At 47.2% G+C, this 19,509-nt stretch overlaps 1 protein-coding gene across 5 annotated transcripts in view; it reads right to left on the bottom strand.

Annotated features, from left to right (window-relative positions):
• Window positions 1–11,992, bottom strand: part of GHITM (growth hormone inducible transmembrane protein) — a 24,617-nt gene extending 12,625 nt beyond the window's left edge. The window contains exons 1-3 of one of the 5 annotated variants that reach the window (XM_006029494.3): window positions 11,857–11,992; window positions 7,281–7,436; window positions 4,808–4,907 (exon numbers count right to left, since the gene is read on the bottom strand). In XM_006029494.3, coding sequence (XP_006029556.1) covers window positions 4,808–4,907; window positions 7,281–7,409 — 229 coding nt within the window. In that variant the 5' untranslated portion in view covers window positions 7,410–7,436; window positions 11,857–11,992. Of the gene's footprint in view, window positions 1–4,807; window positions 4,908–7,280; window positions 7,437–8,798; window positions 8,820–8,857; window positions 8,996–9,018; window positions 9,259–11,856 lie in introns of those variants that run through there. The other 4 variants (XM_006029492.2, XM_006029491.2, XM_006029493.3 and 1 more) reach the window with 4 other exon arrangements.
• Between the last annotated feature and the right edge of the window lie 7,517 nt (window positions 11,993–19,509).

Raw genomic sequence — 19,509 nt, 5'->3', positions numbered from 1 at the left:
AAGAGCGTCTTTGCAGACAGGCTCACTGACCTAGGGAGCATGGCTTTAAGCTAGGTATGCCAAGGGATGGAGACCAAAGCCCTGCGGTTAAGAGGGGGAAGCGGAAAACCTGGAAGAAAAGCAAGCAAGAGGGGGCAACAGGAGAGGCGCTCTCATACTTCCTGAAATAATCAGGGCAATCAGCAAGTTGCCTCAGGTGCCTGTACATGAATGCACAGAGCCCGGGAAACAAGCAGGAAGAATTGGAAGTCCTTGCACAGTCATAGCACTATGACATGATTGGAGACTTGGTGGGATAGCTCATATGACTGGATCATTGTCATGGATGGGTACAAACTGTTCAGGAAGGACAGGCAGGGGAGAAGGAGGTAGGAGAACCACGATTGCTCAGAGCTCCAGTATGAAACTGGAGATAGGCCTGTGGAAAGTCTCTGGGTAAGGGTTAGAGGGAAGAACAACAAGGGTGATGTCAGACCAGGAGGATGCGGTAGATGAAGCTTTTTTCAAACAGCTAGTGGAAGTTTCCCTGATCACAGGCTCTGCTTCTCATAGGGGACTTCAAATCACTCTGACATCTGCTGGGAGGACAATATACAAGTGTGCAGGCAATCCAGGATGTTTCTGGAGAATATTGGGGACAACTTCCTGGTGCAAGTGCTAGAGTGGCCAACTAGAGGTCCGGCTCTTCTTGACCTGCTGCTCACAAACAGGGAAGAATTGGAGGGGAATGTAGTAGTGGCAACTTAGGCAGCAGCAACCATGAGATGACCAAGTTCAGGATCCTGAGGAAAGGAAGGATACAGAGCAGCAGAGTAAGGACTCTGGACTTCAGATGAGCAGACTTCAACTCACTCTGGGAACTCAAGGGCAGGATCCCCTGGGAAGCCAGTCTGAGGGGGAGGGGAGAACAGGAGAGCTGGCTGTACTTTAAAGAAGCCTTACCAAGTGTGCAGAAACAAACCATCCCAATGTGCAGGAAGACTAGCAAATATGGCAGAAGACCAGTTTGGCTTAGCAGGGAACTCTTCAGTAAACTAAAAATCACAAAAAGGCAGCTTATAAGAAGTGGAAACTTAAAGAAATAACTAGGAAAGAATATAAGAGCACTGCTCAGGCATGCAGGGATGAAGTTAGAAAGGCCAAAGTGCAATTGGAGTTGCAGCTAGCAAGGGACATGAAGGGTAAAGAAGAGTTTCTAAAAGTAAGTCGTTAGCAAGAAAAAAAAAATCAGAGAAAGTGCAAGTCCCTTACTGAATGGGGGAGGCAACCTTGTGACAGAGGATGCAAAGGAGGGTGAAGTGTTCATTGCCTTTTTTGCCTGTCTGCATAGGCAAGGGCAGCTCCCAGACTACTGCAATGGACAGCACGGTTTGGAGGAGGTGTGCAGCCCTCAGTTGTGAAAGAACAGGTTAAGGACTACTTGGAAAAAGTTAGATGTGTACAAGTCCTTGGAGTCAGATGGGATGCACCTGAGGGTGCTGAGGGAGTTGGCTGATGTGAATGCAGAGCCAGTGCCCATCACCTCTGAAAACTCACGGTGATCAGGAGAGGTCTTGGATGATTGGAAGAGGGCAAACAGTGCCCATATTTAAGAAAAAGGAGGATCCAGAGAAATACAGACCAGTCAGCCTCACCTCAGTCCCTGGAAGTCATGGAGCAGATCCTAAAGGAATACATTTGTAAGCACTTGGAGGAGAAAAGGGTGATTAGGAAAAGTCAGCACAGATTCACCAAGGGCAAGTCATGTCTGACCAACCTGACTTCCTTCTATGAGGAGGTGACTGGCTCTGTGGATACAGGGAGACTAGTGGATGTGGTGTACCTTAAATTTTAGCAAGGCTTTTGATACAGGTCTCCCACAACATTCTTGCAGGGAAGCTAAGGAAGTATGGGCTAGATGAATGGACCGTATGGTGGATAGAAAACTGGCTGGAGCATCGGGCTAACAGAGTAGTAATCAATGGCTCAATGTCTAGTTGGCAGCCAGTATCAAGTGGAGTGCCCCAGGGGTTGGTCCTGGGGTTGGTTCTGTTCAATGTCTTCATCAATAACCTGGTAGATGGCAGAGTGCACCCTCAGCAAATTTGCTAAATGACACCAAGATGGGGGCAGTAGTAAATATGCTGGAGAGCAGGGCTAGGATTTAGAGCAACCTAGACAAATTGGAGGATTGGGCCAAAAGGAATCTCATGAGGTTTAACAAGGACAAGCATAAAGTCCGGAACTTAGGATGGAACAATCCTATGCACCAGTACATGCTAGGTGCTGACTGGCTAGGCAGCAGCTCTGTAGAAGACGACCTGGGGCATACGGTGGACAATAAGCTAAATATGTGCCAGCAGTGTGCCTTGTTGCAAAGGCTAACGGCATACTGGGCTGCATTGGTTGGTGTGTTGCCAGCAGGTCAAGGGAAGAGATTATTCCTCTCTATTCAGCACTGGTGAGGCCACATCTGGGGTAGTGTGTTCAATTTTGGGCTTCCCACTACAAATGGACATGGACAAATTGGAAAGAGTCCAGCATGGGTGACAGAAATGGTCAGGGGGGTTGCAAGACATGGTCAGGGGGGCTGCAAGACATGACTTCTGAGGAAAGACTGGGGGAACTGGGCTTATTTGGTCTAGAGAAGAAGGGACTTAATAGCAGTCTTCAACTACCTGAAGGAGGGTTGGAAAGAGGATGGAGCTAAGATATTCTCAGTGATGGCAGATGACAGAACAAGGAGCAACGGTCTCAAGTTGCAGCAAGGGAAGTTTGGGTTAGATATTAGGAAAAAAACTTCTCTCACTAGGAATGTAGTAAAACACTGGAACAGGTTATCCAGCAAGGTTATGGAAGCTCCATCCTTGGGGTTTTAAAAAACAAACCTCAATTAGACAAAGCTTTGGCTGGGATGATCTAGTTGGGGCTGGTCCTGTTTTGAGCAAGAGGTTGGACTAGATGACCTCCTGAGGTTCCCTTCAAACCCTAACTTTCTATGATTCTGTAAGTCACTGCATTTGGCCAGCTTCATTCAGAATCTAGCAGGCTCTTCGATCACCAAGTGATACACTCATTTTTAGCACCTGCCTTGCACAAAGCTATCCACGCCAAAACAAACATACATTTGTACAAGGTAAGATGGATACTTCTGCACCCACCTCCCACAGACTTGCAGCATTTCCATTTAAAAAGTTCCCTAGCCCTCTAGGCTCATTGTCAGAGTCAATTGTGATCACTAGCCAAAAGCTGATATTGCACTATAAACTGGAAGAAATTCCACTGTTTGTAACTGAGCTGCATTTGGCCCAGTTCTCTTTAATCATGAAAAAAAAAAAAAAAGTATTAAAAACCTCACAATTTAGAAGTGAGGCATTTCTTGAAGTTATGCAAGCTAGAAGAAAGCTAAATTGACTGGAGACCTGAATTCTATCACTGACTCACTCTAACATTAAACAAGTAACTTAACATATTTATTAATGACTTGGATGAGGGGGTAGAAAGCTCAATGATTAAGCTCATGGATAATGCCAAGCTGTGGGGACATGTAGGCACAGAGGATAGGGCAAAAATCCAGGTTGCCCTTGACAAACTGGTTTTATGGGCAGAATAGAATCAGATGAGGTTTAACAGGGAGAAGTGCACAGTTCTTCATCTGGGTAGGAAGAACCCTCACCATAACTACATGATGGTTTGGTGGTCCACTGGCTGGCACAGCATTTGAATGAGACCTGGGGGGTCACAATCAACTGGAAGATGAACATGAGCCAACAGTGTGATGAGGTTGCCAGGAGGGCAAATAGAACTCTGGCGTGCATCAGCCAATGTGTTGCCAATAGATCCAGGGAGGTTCTCTTCCCTCCCTATTTGATGTCAGTGAGGCCACAGCTGTAATACTGTGTACAGTTCTTTGGACTGCACTTCAAGAAGGATGTGGATAAGCTTGAGAGGGTACAAAGAAGGGCCACCCGTATGATTAAGGTCATGGATGACAGACCCTATGAGGAGAGACTCCAGGAACTGGGCCTGTTCAGCCCAAGGAAGAGAAGGCTGAGAGGTGACTTGATAGCCACCCACAAGTACAGCAGGAGTGGGCATCAAGCTCTAGGTAAACAACTCTTCAGGAAGGCACATCAAGGGAGGATGAGGACCAATGGGCATATGCTAATTGAGGGTAAATTCAGGCTGGGCATAAGAAAGAACTTTCTCTGCAAGGGTCACCAGAATCTGGAACACACTCCCAGCAGAGTCACTATCTTTTGATATGTTCGAGAGGAGGCTGGACAAGCACCTTGTTGAGCTCACTTGAGCCTAGTTACTTTCTACCCATGGCAGGGGACTGGATTTGATGAACTGGCAGGTCCCTTCTGGTCCTTCAATTCTAACTGCTTTATTTGAGATAAAGTATTTGTAAAAGAGGGGTCAAGGCTTCTCAGGGATGTTACAAAGCCACACAAAATACAAGTCTTACATATAACATATGCAAGAGCTCTCTTCCCCTCCCCCAACAGTAAAGACACATTTTTCAGAAACCATGGAAGATGATCTAATTTTTTCTAAGTTCAGGAGTTTGGATTAATACTTTAAGTTAAAAGATAACAGTTGTAAAAAGTGCACTAACAACAGAAGTTATTCCACGCCAATTGGAGCTTTCTGTGATATGAAATGCTGCAAGTGACCCATCCTTTTATTTATTTATTTTTAAAGTGATCTGTCCACACTACAGTCAGTCTAATTTTAAATTTTAGTTTTTTTTAAATCCAGGAAAACCAAAGTTAAAGTTAAAGAAGCTTTACATTTAATCTTCAAACTCTTTATTTGGATTTACCTTTAAAAGCAGTTTCCATTGACGGTTCGAAGGCTGCTTTTTTGATTTCTAGCCCACTTTTTCCAGGCCGTATACCGATTCTTGTTTTGGTGGCATATCCCTTTTATGTTTGGATAGAAAAAAAATTATTAAATTATGTGATCAAAGATTAGATTTATATATTAAAAGTCAGAAGCTACTAAAGAACAAAAAAAGGTAAAACAAGAACTTCCGGATTTCATTACCTCCGACTGTGACTGCTTTTCGCTTGGGCACCCCTAGTTTACGGAAGCTAAAAAGTTAGTTTACTAAGTACATTGGTTGCTAGTAGGAATTTGAGATGCACATTGAAAATCCACTCTGAACTCCTGGGCACTATTCTGGTATACAGGCACCCCTGCTTAACACAGTTTCACTATAGTACTCATGTAAAATACATATCTGGTTTCACTTAGCGCTCAGAGCATTTTGTTATAACACTCAGTGTGAGGCTGGGGAGGAGTGGCAGCAGAAAGTTCAGAGGTGAGTGACAGCCAGCAGGGGCCTAGGGTAGACTAGCAGGATTTGCTCCTGCATGTGGTGCTGGAGCCAGTGGGGAGAAGCAGCAGTGGTGAGAAAGCAGGGCTGGGGGGGGGGGCGGCGGCGGCATGACCGTGGAGCCTGGGTTGGTGCCCAGGGCCAGCAGGTCCCAGGGTGGGGTGGCAGGAGTCTGCGGCCAGTAGGCAGGTGGGGAGGAGTGGCGGCATGTACATTGCCACCCGCTCTAGGTCACGGTGGGGCCAAGCCTGTAGAGCCCCTGTCCCCAAACTGCAGGCTGTGTCTTGTCCTAGTCACACTCACCTGCAGGGCATGAAAACCGACCTGAGCTTGCAGCAATCTGGTGGCGGCAGATAGTTCCAGAGTCGGGTGCCCCCGCTGGGCAGAGCAGGGCAAGGGTACTGGTGGGCGGGTGACCCCACTACTTCCAACGTGCCAGCTGGAGCCCTGCTGTGTAGGGTCTGGGCCAGCAAATTGTGCAGAAACAAATATATTTATTTATATTAAATCCTTTAGGGAAATGGGTTTCACTTAACACCGTTTTGCTTAGCGCTGTTTTTCAAGAACCAATTAAGAGCACTAAGCAAGGGTTGCCTGTACCTGGACATCTTCGTAATGCAGGTTTGTCAACTGGGGGTACGTGTACCTCCGGGGGTACTTGGAAAAGGGGCTAGTGGGTATGTGTAGGTGGGTGCAGATGGGGGGGGGTGGAAACTCTTACGCAGCATCTGCCGCCACCATCCACCACCCTGTGCAAGCCCCTTCCTCGCTTTGCATTTGGCTACCGCCACCCTCCCACCCACCAGAAGTGTACCCAGAAGGGTACACTCCTTTAAAAGATTTTAAAAACCCCTGCTGTAATACATTCTTAAATATGCTACATCGCAGTTAAAGATATCCATGTTATTTTAAAACAGCCTTGAATGCTGGCACTTTCATTAATATAATTATTAAACTGAATAATAGCGCCTCACCTTCTTTACCTCCCATAACACTAAAAAGGTCACAATGAAGGGAAAAAAACCTCAAGTTTACAGCAATAAAATGGCTCAATATTTGCTGCCTAATGTTTGATTGCATAGCATGCCAAGTGGAAGAAGATGGAGACTGAACTTTAATTGATTACTACAGTTATAGGTATAGCACTTGGACTGTCACCAAAATTACCTCTAGGAATGCCTAAACCATACCTTGGAGGGCCAAGATGAAATAAGCGTCTAAAAATTAAAGACTTTAGGCCTGACATGCTTTAAAAGAAATCTGCATTCAGATGAACTGAGCTCTTGAAATAAAAGTGAATGACTTTCACTGATGAAAACAGAAAGTCATTCCCCAGAAAGCCATTGTCAGAGTTGTTAATGTAACCCTTTCAGTCCATAAGCAGGTTTGTTTCCCAATACTGGCCTGCTAGCACAAATAAAAAATGCTTGAAAGATGTTTGGCTCTAATTTAGACAACATAAGAAAAAGAGTAGTTAAGAATTAGCCCCAGCACAATTTTCTTTAAGCTACATCTATGACAAACAAGTATTGGGAACTAAAAAAACCTCTACTCAGTTTATCTGGGAAACACATCTATACAACTCTGCAAGGAAGGATAACTACCTGAAGGCTAGGCTTCAACTGTAGGCTTGTTAGTGTCTTGTTTTAATATGACAAATGCATTTTTTAATAAAATGCAAGTGAGACACTGTTACTTCAAAATGAGACTAAGAGTCAAAGTATAAAATATACATCAAAAACCCATGAAAATCTACATACAAAAGAGTACATTTAAAAGTAATGTGGAAATCAACTTATGAATTTTGAAAGGTGCCAAATTAGAGATGCTTGAGACAAGGGCTCTAAGTCAGGGATGGACAATAATTTGGGCTGGAGGGACTTTTGATGAGCTGAATGGTCCATGGTGACCATTCACACGAAAGCATTTCTGATGCAATAAAGAAAACCCATTTCACCTGGTTTTGCTGCCAAAGCCACTGACTTGGCCTTATGCTGGAATTTCTCAGAGCTGGAGGGCAAGGCAGGGCAGGACGGAGATTTCGGCCTGGCAGTGCCCGCAGACAAAATAGCCTTGCTGCCAGCATGGTTACTGCAAATTATACAAATGATTTCTGTAACGACACGGAAAAGATGGATTTTACACCTTGATTATAGTATTAGGAACAGCAGAACGAGTTGCAGCCATAAGATCATAAGCTGGATACATTACAGAAAACCTGTTACGCTAATCATCAAGTACAGTAATAAGACTAACAACTATAATGAGACTCCTGGAGTTATAACAGTTATCTCTGCTGCATCCTGACTGAATATTTACTTATCTCTGCCTAGAAAATCACATTTGATTTTCTACTTTGGAACTTTAATTAATGCTACATGCTGACCAAAGCAGAGCAAGCAATTAGGGATTGACATGGGGGAAAGTTCCAACTTTCTTGTGCTCACAACTGGTGACTGACAATTGCAGGTTTGAGACCCTACAGCAACTAATTCCTGCTATAAGCAGTAGCAAGCTCCATGATGCGTCCACATTTTTCTCTCATCCCAAATAGTCTTGTGGTTCCACCCTTCATGAGAATCATGTATAAAGGATATTTACTCAAAAACCTAGCTACTAGGGAGTTGCACAAACTAAAAGACAGAATACACAAACAAAATCCCTACCACGCTACAACACTCAAGCTTTTCATTTCCACCCCCCCATGAAAAATTACCTAGCTTCAACTATTTAATAGTCAGGGGTCACAGACTACAGCACATATTCTTTTGCATACAGGAAATACTGAAGGCTTCCATCAACAAGTCTACTAAACATTTAGCAAGTACGACTTACTTTAATAGTGAACACTTTCTCTTTCGTTCTATAATATTATGTATTACAGGCTAAAACCACTTCTGGCCAACTTTGATGACAGGACAGATCCAAGCTACCAACAAATTATTTTGCAGGTAAGTCATACTGACTATATTTATTTGCAGACTATGCATCGGATGCATAGCATTTTTAATGCTCATTTTAGTACACTACAAAGTGAGCTCTAACCTGCATAGATTAAAATACAATTTAAACAGCTCTTATAAACACAACATTCTCTTTAGATCCAACTGAAAAAATCCCTGACTTAAGATCACCAATACAGAGCCAGCATCTTTCTGTTTATACAACCCAATGTAGCCCCAAACTCTGATGCTTCATAAGCAATTAAAAAGTTAATATTAAATATATCAACTGAGTCAATTTCAAAATAGTGGAAGAGAAAAAAAAATCAAATTGTTATAGTTCTTAAGACAGAAAGCTTGCTTTGACATTCAGCTGTAAAGTGCCACTGCTTGACTTACAAAAAGCAAATCCCTCCGAACACCAGTGGAGAATCATTTGGTCACAACACATCTAGGGTTTAAAATTCATTGGGGGGGGGGGGGGGGGGGGAAGGAAGCCAGGCAGTTCTTAATACTTTTAAAGCCATTCCCACCCAACAGTCCTTTCAGTTTCAAAAGACAGCACGCTGCAAACAATCCATGCTTTGAACACCTTGAAGAGAGGCCAAGCTGGGCGAGGTGCCCTGCCAGTCTCCCAGCAGCGCCACCCTCACATCTCAAGTTGCCCCTTCCCAGCGGGCTCCGCGCCCACCCCGCAAAAAGGGCTTCGGCACCGAAGCGGAGGTGGAGGAAACCCCGCGACCCCTGACCTACCGCTCGCTGCCGTGCATCCGCTACGCCACTAACCTGGGTAGGAAGAGACGTAAGAACAGGCGCAGCCCCCGGCTCTCACGTGATGTCCAGGCAGCGACGCCGGCCATTGGCTCCACTAGCTTGTGGCAAAGACGCCGCTCTCGGCCTTCTTTAGTGAGGGCAAAGAGCCGAGGATGTTTCTGGAAGCCATCTTGAACAAGGGGCGTTTGAAGCCAATCGGAAGGAGGACCCGGACGGCGCCGGTAGCCATCTTGGAAGAGGACAAGGAGCCATTTTGCATTTGGTGAAGGAAATCAGCGGCAGCCATTTTGAGCGAGGGCAGGGATTCCGGCCCGGCTGCGGGCGTTTTGCAGCCTCGGTTTGGCGAATCGCTGAGGGCGCCTGTACCCTGGGCCTGGGCCGCAGCTCGAGCGTCAGAGACGCGGCAGCAGCTGCCTCGGGCGGCGCCGTGGTGCTGCGCGCGAAGTTCTACGTTTAGGCTGCGGCCGCCTGCTCCGAGCCGGCTGCGAGTCGCAGGCGCGGGGATCCCTCCCGTAGCCCCTGCCCGGGCGCAGCGGAGCCGTAGGCAGTTGCCTCTTTCCTTGTAACAACAATAAAAGCCCCAAACACCTAACCTTCCTCCCCCGCAACAGAAGCTGAAGCCACGTGAATGGACGGATCCATGTGTTTCTGCTCCTTTCTGCCGGGTGCCCGCGGCGGGGACGTGCACTTCACTGGCAGTTCCCTACGGAGCCCCACTCTCCGGGCATTCAAGTCCTTGACCCCGTCTCCCACTGCTTGTTCGGCTTCTCCAGGGGCAGGATTTTCCCCTGTTGTGGTCTTCCTGATAGCGATGGTTTTCCTTGCGGCCATCTGTATTGCTGCCTTGACCTCTGGGCAATGGGTGGTTGAGGTCCCATCAGAGTCACCTGCATCTTGGTCTCACTACAAATCACCCTCCCCCCTTATAACCATATTTCCAGTTTTATGAAAGTGGGTGATGCAGGGCAGAGGCAAGTGATATGCCTGTGCCCCACTCCTGCCCCTCAAGCCACAGCCCTGCCCCTCCTGAACCACAGTACCCTTCCCCCCAGACTATGCTGGTGCCCCTTACTCCAAACCCACAGCCCCCCCATCACTGTTGACAGCCCTTGCTCCTGACCCACAGCCTTCTGGCCCTGCCTGTGCCCCGCACTCCCAAGCCACAGTCCCCCACTCCCTGGTGTTCCTCACTCCGAAGCCACAGCCCGCCCCCAGCTCTCCTGGTGTCCCTCACTCCTGACTCAGATTCCTGCCCACGCAGCTCCCCGTTGCCCCTGAATAACTCCCTCACCTCCTTCCCCCACTGGAGGGGCAGGCTTCTCCCCTGCCGCCCCACCCTGCTGTAGCCCTGGTGCCCAGGCAGCTTCTTGCAGCATCAGTAGGCTCCCACCCTCCCTGTACACTCATGTCCTCACCCCCCCCAGTCCCCAAGCCCTGGTAACGCACCTCCCCCATAGGCTTACATGACTTTCATGCCTGTAGCTGCTGGGGAGTGTGCAGACACATATGATGCCCCTGCCTCCAACTGCCCTCCCCTGCTGCCCCCAGCTGAAGTAGCTCCTTGCTGGCGCAAGCCAGGAAGTGTCAGGAAGAACTTCGAAGCAGAGCAGAGCAGAATCCTGGACATTTATTCATATTAAAAAAAAAAAAAAAACAAACTCCCTGACAGAGATGGGAGAACCCAAAAAGAGGACATGTCCAGGAAAACTCAGACATATGGTAACCCTAATTTAAATTGTATTTTAATCTATTTAAGTTAGAGCTCATTTTGTAGTATATTGAAATAAGAATTAAAAATTGTACTATACATCAGATGCATAGTCTGTGAATAGATATAGTCAATATCATTTAGCTGGAAAATAATTACTTGGTAGCTTGGATCTGTCGTCATCAAATTTGGTCATACGTGGTTTCAGTGTATAATACATGATATTATAGAGTGAGGGAGAAAGTGTTCACTATTCAAGTAAGTCATACTTGCTGAACATTCAGTAGATTCCAACCTACAGAGAATTTGCTGGTGGTTACTGTCCCAACTACTCTGCTGCAGGAGCGGTGCCTCCTCAAGGGGTCCCTGCATAGTTAGATTGGGATGGGGGGGTGTAACAGGGTGACATCTCTGGTGGCATTTCTAAAGGCTGGTGAGTGGGGCATCCTTCAAGTCCTGCTATATTTTCCTCCTCCTCTGGGGACCAGCTTCCCCCCTTTGCTTGTCTGCCACGACTCGATGTCACTTGGTTCTTAAAGAGGGAGGCTGACTCAAAGGTTCCCAGACAGGCTCTAAGGCTCACCACCTGGAAGATAATGAGCTGTTGCCCCAAGGGCAAAATGCATGCTCTGACCTTCCCTTCATGTGCCCCATGCCTGGCAAATGTTTTATAATTTTCTCCTTATGTTGGGGCCTCAGCTGCTGTAGGCTTACCCACTCTCTCTCTAGCTAGGCCCGTCAGCCAAAACCCACTAAGCATGGCCTGACTCTGAAGCTCTAGCTCTTTAACCCACTGGGGCTCACGGCCCTCCATCTTATACTTTCCACGACACCAGGCCTACTGGCTCTTCTACACTGCGCCCCCTGTGGTGCCAGGCTCTTGGGGCCTTAGCCCCTCTGGCTTTACCCCTCTTTCTGTAGTTAGGGCCATTCGCCTAAGTCCACCCACTAGGACCCAGCTTCAAGGCCCCTAGCTTCCCTTCTAATGAGGTTCCCTCCTCCCCTACAGCCTCATCCACAAACCACAGGCCTTAACATTAATCATAAACAATAGGCCCCTGTGGCCATATAAAGAAAATAAAGGTAGGAGAGGCAATCTGCCTGCTCACATGCTATTGGACTTCTGTCTCCCAGCTTGTTGCTTTCTTCCCAGGGAAGCTGCTGCAGCTTCTCCATATTCACCAGGAGTTCTCCTCTCTGCCACCTCCCCTGGCCTTCTCCGCCTGAGGTTTATATGGTTCTGGCCTTTCCCTTCTGGTCACCTGACCAGCCAGCAGGGCTTAATCCTTAACCCCTGCTCAACCGGACAACTATGCCTGGAAAGTTCTGGATTTAAAAGAGCTGCCTTGCTTCCTGGTAACAGGGCTAGGGTTCCCTGTTACAGGGGTGAAGGTGGGTAGACAGGAGGGAGGAGACTAGGGTGACCACTTCTGCAAAATGGAAAGGCGGGATGCATGCCTGCCCCACCTCCCAGCTGCTGGTGGCACGGCTGGAGCAGAGCTGAGCGGGGGTGCAAGCAGATGTGGGCTCAGGGCTCCCTGCCTTTCTCGCAGGAGCCCCATGCCTGCCACCTGTCCTGCCTGCCTGCCTGGCAGCAGCTGGTAGCACAACTTGATGCTGCCGCTGCCTCTGCTGCACGGGTAGGGGACAACTCACCATGGTGGTGCAGCCACTGGAGAGCTCCTGGGGTGAGGGCAGCAGGGTGGGGAGCCCTGAGCCTCAGCAGCCAGTCTGCATCTACCCCTGTCCTGTGCACAAATGGGGGGGGGGGGGGCATGTGCCCCCCATCCCCTTCCCTAGGAGTGCACACAGCATCAGGGAGCATGGTATTGCAGATCCGGGACAAATGCTGTCCTGAAGTCATGCAGCTCGGGATCTTGCAACATCCAATATTTATATAGTGGTAAAAAATAAATCACGTTTTTGCAGTATTCCAAATGACAGAAATTCTGTAGCAGAGACTGGATTTGCAATTTTATCTTTGTTGTCCATATAATTTTTTTTAAAAAGAAAGGAAACATATTATGGGCACATTAGAACACCTGCTAATTATGAGACTTGATGTTCCTATTCCAGGACGGTCCTTCCCAATTAAGGAGGGGTGGTCACCCTAGAGGAGACAACAGGCCAATTGCCAACATTTATTTCCTCTTGATGGGAGAGAGATTTACTGATACCCTTTGGCAGCCCAGCTGTGACAGGTCAGCCCCAAATCCTCCCCCTCATTTCTCTTCCCCTATTGCTTTGCTTCCTCAAGTCTACCTGCTTCATCATCCCCACTCTGTCCCTCCTCCAAGATGGAGTTCTCAAAGAACCATAAGAAAACTGGAAACCCAATTCTAGCAGAAAGTTCAGAGGAGCTAGGTACTTTATTTCACTGGCATCTTTGAAAATTTCAGCCTTGGTGTCTTTCTACATCAACAGAACCCAATAATACAGATTTGTATCATCAGTCTGCTCAGCATGTGGGTCTTTGTCCTGGCACGTGTTTGGAAAGTGCCTAGTGGATGCTCTTACAATCAAAACAATTCAGTGCAGAGATTGACTGCAGGAATTGTGCAGTCTGGTCTGGTCTGGTGTATTTTGTGTCTTCTGAACTGTAAAATAATTTATCTTTGTTTCCAGCAGGTGGCATTAGCTGTGTGAAAATAAATGAGATTAAGGTTTTAAAAAGTTAACTTCACCTTCAAGAAGCATAATAGTCCATTTTGGTGTGTAATTTTCCCTCCATTTTGTCAGATACTCTGTTTAGTAGAGGCTGACATGTGATTGCTCCATCAGTTGTTGCCAAAAGGGCTCAGTCAGTATCCATAGCAGCCCCTGGAAATGCACCCAATTTAGCAATCAGGGCTTGTGGACAGAGGTGATATCTTTTATTAGACTGTGGAAAAGACTTACCAGATGAGGGATGGAGGCGGTGGGACACTGTGCCGGAAAATAAACGTGGCGAAAGTGAAACCGCAGTGGGCGGAGCCACCGCGGGTAAAAATAAAAAGGAAAAAAGTGGCCAAGCCCAAAGGATCTGGGACTGGATCCCTCGTTGGTGTGGGCATGCTTTATATTGCTGGGACTGATTGGTTGGCCAGACCCCCGGGTCTGGGATAAAAGACCCAGCAGAAGACAAGTGGGAGGGACCAGAACTGGAGTCCCCAACCAGCATGGAGGGGCCAGAGCCGACAGGCAGTCCCAGTGAGGGGACCTGGTGGTTACCACAGGAAGGGGTTTCCATGAGAGCACAGGGCCAGAGAGGGCCCAAAGATTTACTTACAGGGTTGGCATGGACAGAGGAAGTCTGCAGTGAAGACCGGAGCCCAGCAGAACCCAGCAATACCAGGATCCAGACCTGGCTGACAGACGGCAAGTACCAAACCTGGGTAAGAGGCGATGTGCCGGGGGGCGGAATGGTACCGAAGATAGACAACATATAAACAGAGAAAAGGGGGCTGTAGGAAGCACTCAGGATAAAAACACCACCCCATCCTGTGGTCATAACATTTCAAGAGCCAGAGCACCAAGAAGGTACAGGACATCAACCTCAACAACACAGGTGATGACATCATGGTTGGCGTTAGGTGGGGTGTAGGGGAGATGGATCCCCACAAAGGAGGAATAGCAGGAACAACCAAGGGGAGGCGCCAAGAGAGGCGGGACCAAACATTGTCCTCCCAATCTGAAAGTAATCATCATCAAAGATGTGGCAGGCAAGGCCACCTGGGGAACCGACCCAAAGTCACCCTGTCAGGTTTGACCTAGAAACCACTATACAAAGCCCAAGCAAAAGTCTCTGTTATGTAACTAATGCCCATCTGCAATGATAAGGAGGAGACAGTCTTAGATAAAGGAGGCTTGAAAACAAAAGCAGAATCAGAGGACTAGGGCAAAGAGCTAATTTAAATACTAAAAATCACACCCCTAGGTGGGGAGAAAGTATGCTAATGAAACATACATGTATGTAAATGAGATACATAGCTAAAACACAGGTATAGAGACATGCTCAGTAAAGAACTCCTTGCGTCACTCCCTTAAAACCAATTAGCAAACAAGAATGCTTATGAAGGTCCAATACTCCTGTATAAAACATGCTTAGAATTAAGAATCTGTGTGCTTGTTACGTGAAATTATTCCGCTTGCACCTTTTACTGCTAGCAATAAATCTTCTTTATACTTTCACCCCTGGTATCTTTATTGGCCTTTGCATACCGGGCACGATCCCAGACTTGAGCTGGGACTCAACAACCCCAATAACCAAACTGTTCATTCATAAGAACAATGGTGAGGTTCGAGAGGAACCCCCATATGCAACACCCAGGGGAGAGACGTGGGAGACTACAAAGAACAACAAGATTTTTGCAAACAAAAATTCTTTAATTGCAAGCTTTCAGGCACAACCATCCTTCATCAAGCATCAGAGAAAAGATTGTAAAAGTTCTCCTGGGTAGAAATGAAAGTTCATATTTCATAGGATTTCACAGAGGAGCGAATAGATGGATAAACCCTCTGGGCATCAGTTCTTAGCTGGTAAGGAGTTTCAGCTTTCCTGTAAGGTTGTGATGATGCAAATTGATGATACAACCTGGATCATCAAATGCACCCTCAAAATCCAGAGGCCTATATGCCCAACCTTGAGTCTTTCTGTAATCTGGCAATTCATTAGTCTTTGGTACTGTCCTTTCAGGGCCATCATTACCTCTCCTGCATAAGTTGGGGTTGGGGGAGAACCCAAGCTCAGATTCTCCTCTGGGGTCCAGGATAGGGATCTATAAAACAGCTACTTCTCTCTATGATTCTTCATTTTTTCTCTACTTTCTCTATTTATCAACCTCTCCCATCACATTACTACAGCTTTTGTCTCCACCAGACCCAAGCTCTGACACTCTTCTAAATCTGTCTCTCAGTTTTCATAGATTCATAGAGTTGGAAGGGACCTCAGTGGGCCATCTAGTCCAACTCCCTGCCCCCGGCAGGCAGGAAAGAGTTACCGACCCTGGGGTCATGTGATCCCAGCCAGGTGCCTGTCCAATCTCTTCTTGAAGACCCTGAAGGATGGGGTGAGCACCACCTCCCTTGGGAGCCCATTCCAGATTCTGGCAACCTTGATCATGAAGAACTTTTTCCTAATGTCCAGCCTAAACCTTCTCTAGTTCATAAGCTTATGGCCATTGTTCCTTGTCGATCCAGGGGGTGCCCTGGTGAACAGGTCGTTGCCTACTTCATGTTGCTCTCCCCTTATGAATTTGTATGCTGCCACAAGGTCTCCTCTCAGCCTTCTCTTGGTGAGGCTGAAGAGGTTAAGGTCCCTTAGCCTTTCCTTGTAGGGCCTACCCTGTAAGCCTCTAATCAGGCAAATGGCTCTTCTTTGGACCCTCTTCAGGTTGTCCGTATCCTGCTTCAACTGTGGTGTCCAGAACTGGACACAGTTTTCCAGCTGTGGACTGACCAGTGCCACATAAAGGGGGAGAATCACTTCCCTGGACATGTTTGTGAAGCACCTATGGATGCACGACAAGGTGCAATCCCTTTTAACTGGACCATTGTTTTCTCAGTTAAAAGGGATTCTTTTCTGGGCCATTCTTTCTGGGTTATAGCCCTTTTTAGCATCTGTTTCTAATTGTTTTCTAGTCACAGGCAAGGAGGTAATTAGGCCTCCATTGATCCCTTCTTTGTTGCTGTTATGGCAAGTCTGTATACCCTATCCAGGAATATTATTTGGTTGTATTCTAAGTGTTCTTTTTAATAATGTGTATTCAATGGCATATGGCAATGTATGTACAAATAAGTTTGTATAAATTTGTACAAAATAAATTGATTTTGCTGTAGCAGTATACTGTATGTATGCATGATGCTGCAGGCAAAAAAGAACACTGTAAGGCTATAGGCATTGATGTTCAAAAAGCAACAGGTGAAATCAATCTAAATTATGTGTTTTTCTGTAAGTGGTATACTTTAGATTGGTAGTGAACAGAACATACGTTCTCCCTTTTTTTGGGGGGGGGGGGGGGAGCTATTTTTAAACCAGTCTATATGTGCCAAACTTCTGTCCTGTTATGGGTACAGAGCAGTTTCTGATCACTAATGGCAGTAAAAGTATAATGTCTGTACCTGGCCTAAAAGTCTTGAGGTAGGAATCAAACAGAAAACAAGGACTTGAGGCTCAGCTGAAGTAAATTCTGGATTCAAAGTCATTAAAGATTGTGAGGTTAGCTAATGTATGTCCTCCTATCATTTCCTTTTTTTTTTTCTCTTTTAATAATAAGAAAGCTAATCAAATATGTGAGTGGAGGGTTGGAAGGAGTAAAGTCTGAATGAAGAGTGAAAGAGTGGTAGAAAAGTAACCAGAACATGGAATCTGAGGGAGAGGTGTGAATGGAAACAGTAAGTTTGCAAGATGCACAAGATTACAACAGTTCAGGATGATAAAGACAAGTAATGGATTCAGGGCCTGATTCTTACTTACTTGAAAGCCTTACTACTTACGTAGACAAGGTTCCTTGGGTGAATTTGATATCTTTTATTAGACCAACCCAAATAGTTGGAGAATAGTTATTAAGCAAGCTTTCGGGTTCAAAAACCCGTTGTCAGGCTAAGGAAGTTTCAGCAGTTGGTGTGTGCTCTTTCTGGATGGAATGAAAAGTAAAGAAGCCAGGGGCTGGGCTGGGCTGGAGAGTCAGTTGTCAGGCAGATTATAATGTATCAAAAATCCAATGTCTATGTTTAGTCCATGATCTCTAGTATCCAGGAGGTTGATGAAATGGAGCTCATAGGCTCGTCTCTGGGAAGTGTTGTGCAAGTTTCCCTTGAGGATCAGGACTGAGAGATTGGAGAGAGAATGGCCCTCCTGTGAGAAATGTGCCCCAACCGGTAATTGGGTATTTCTGTCTTTGATAGATTTCCGGTGCGTGTTCATTCTGGTGCGCAGTTGTTGTTTGGCCTCTCCTACATGTTTTCCATCAGGGCATTTGGTGCAGTGTAACATTCTAGTCTTTCCCTCGGATGCCCTGTGTGTGTGTTTTGTTGGTGGTGGGTTGTTCTTCCCGCAAGTTGCGAGTGTATGTGTTCCTGAATCCTGTTCCTAATAAAGATAAAGCTCTTTGCCATCCTATCGTTCTCTGCTGAATGCTGATTCAAGGACAGATCCAGAGAGGCATGGAGGTCTGAGTAAGTACCTAAAGCAGGGGGCCTTCTTGGGGCCAATTTTCCTGTGGCCCACCCACCTGTTTCTGGGCTAACCGCCCGCCTTCTTGGCCGCCATACCTTGTTGTTAATTAATTAATTAATGTTGCTTAAGTGGGAGGCTGCCCACTTCTTGCCCCAGTGCCAGGGGGCGCTATCTGTGGCTCCATTCCTCCCCTACACTGCAGTCCAAGCCTCACAGATGGCATCCAGATGTTATCAATATCACCGGCCCCATACTGGGCCCCAGAATCCTACTGGTTGAACCCCACTTGGATCCCTCCATTCAGGCAGCTTATTCTGCCTTCATTCCTGGCTGCATAGCTCCTTGAGCTACTCCCCCTTACGGGTATGGTCCACCCTCTGGTACCTTTAGCTACTAGCCCTGGCCCACCTCCAGGCAGGTCAGAACCCCAGGCCCTCAGCTCTTGGGTGTTCCTCGTGGTGGGTCCCTGGCCTTTTGACCCTTCCGGTCCTGGCCCCAGCATTGACCAGTCAGGGGATGTTCAGACAGCTTCTTAAGTCTATGACTTCACGTTCTCTTTGGGATCCACCTTCCAGACCTTACAAGGGGGTAACCCACCCGGTTGTGGGAGCTCAGGTTAAACAGCAAAATGCCCTGTTTATATGGGCAGCCCTGAATCTAAAATGGCTGCCCTAATCAGGCACCTGCCGGCTGCTGTCTTCTGGCCCTTAAAGTGGCAGGCACAAACAGTGCCCTGCCACAGTACCCCATCCCAGGAACCCAGTGCCCATGGGTGACTGTTGCCTCCTGATACTGGGGGTGGTCCCCAGCGGCCAATAGCCAACCCAGAAGTGCCACCAGCACTTCTCTTAGTGCCCCCTCGATTTCAGGGGGAGCACCAGCCGTCACCCCCACTCCCCAGCCAGTGAGGGCCAATCTTAGGGGGGGCATGTGCTCCCCCTACGTGTCGCCTATGCCAGTGGCCAAGGGCAAACACTATATGGCATCAGAAGTGACCTGTCTCTCATAGATTTCATAGACATTAGGGCTGGAAGGGACCTCGGAAGATCATTGAGTCCAGTCCCTTGCCCAAAGGACAGGAAGTCAGCTGGGGTCATAAATTTTCCCTTGAGGTTGTTTAATGTAGGTGCTTGAACCACTTCCAATGGCAGGCTATTCCAGACCTTAGGGGCTCGGACAGTAAAGAAATTCTTCCTTATGTCCAGCTTGAAACAGTCTTGCAGTAGTTTATAACCGTTCGACCAAGTCTTCCCTTGGGGTGCTCCAGTGAACAAACATTCCCCCAGATACTGGTGGTCACCCCTGATAAACTTATAGGTGGCCATCAGACCACCCCTGAGCCTGTGCTTTTTCAGGCTAAAGATCCCCATAGGTCTCAGCCTGTCATCGTAAGGTCTGTTTTCCTGACCTCTGATCATGTGCATGGCTCTTCTCTGGACTCTCTCAAGCTTTTCTACATCCTTTTTGAATTGTGGGGCCCAAAACTGGATGCAGTACTCCAGCTGCGGCCTCACCAAGGCCGAGTACAAGGGGAGAATGACGTCCCGGGATTTGCTTGAGAAGCATCTATGGATGCAAGCCAGCGTTTTGGTCGCTTTACTAGCCA

The sequence above is a fragment of the Alligator sinensis genome, unplaced genomic scaffold (assembly GCF_000455745.1).
Source record: "Alligator sinensis unplaced genomic scaffold, ASM45574v1 scaffold374_1, whole genome shotgun sequence".
NCBI lineage: Eukaryota > Metazoa > Chordata > Crocodylia > Alligatoridae > Alligator > Alligator sinensis.
Note: the sequence above shows the minus strand (reverse complement) of the source record. Positions and strands in the feature narration are given on the sequence as shown.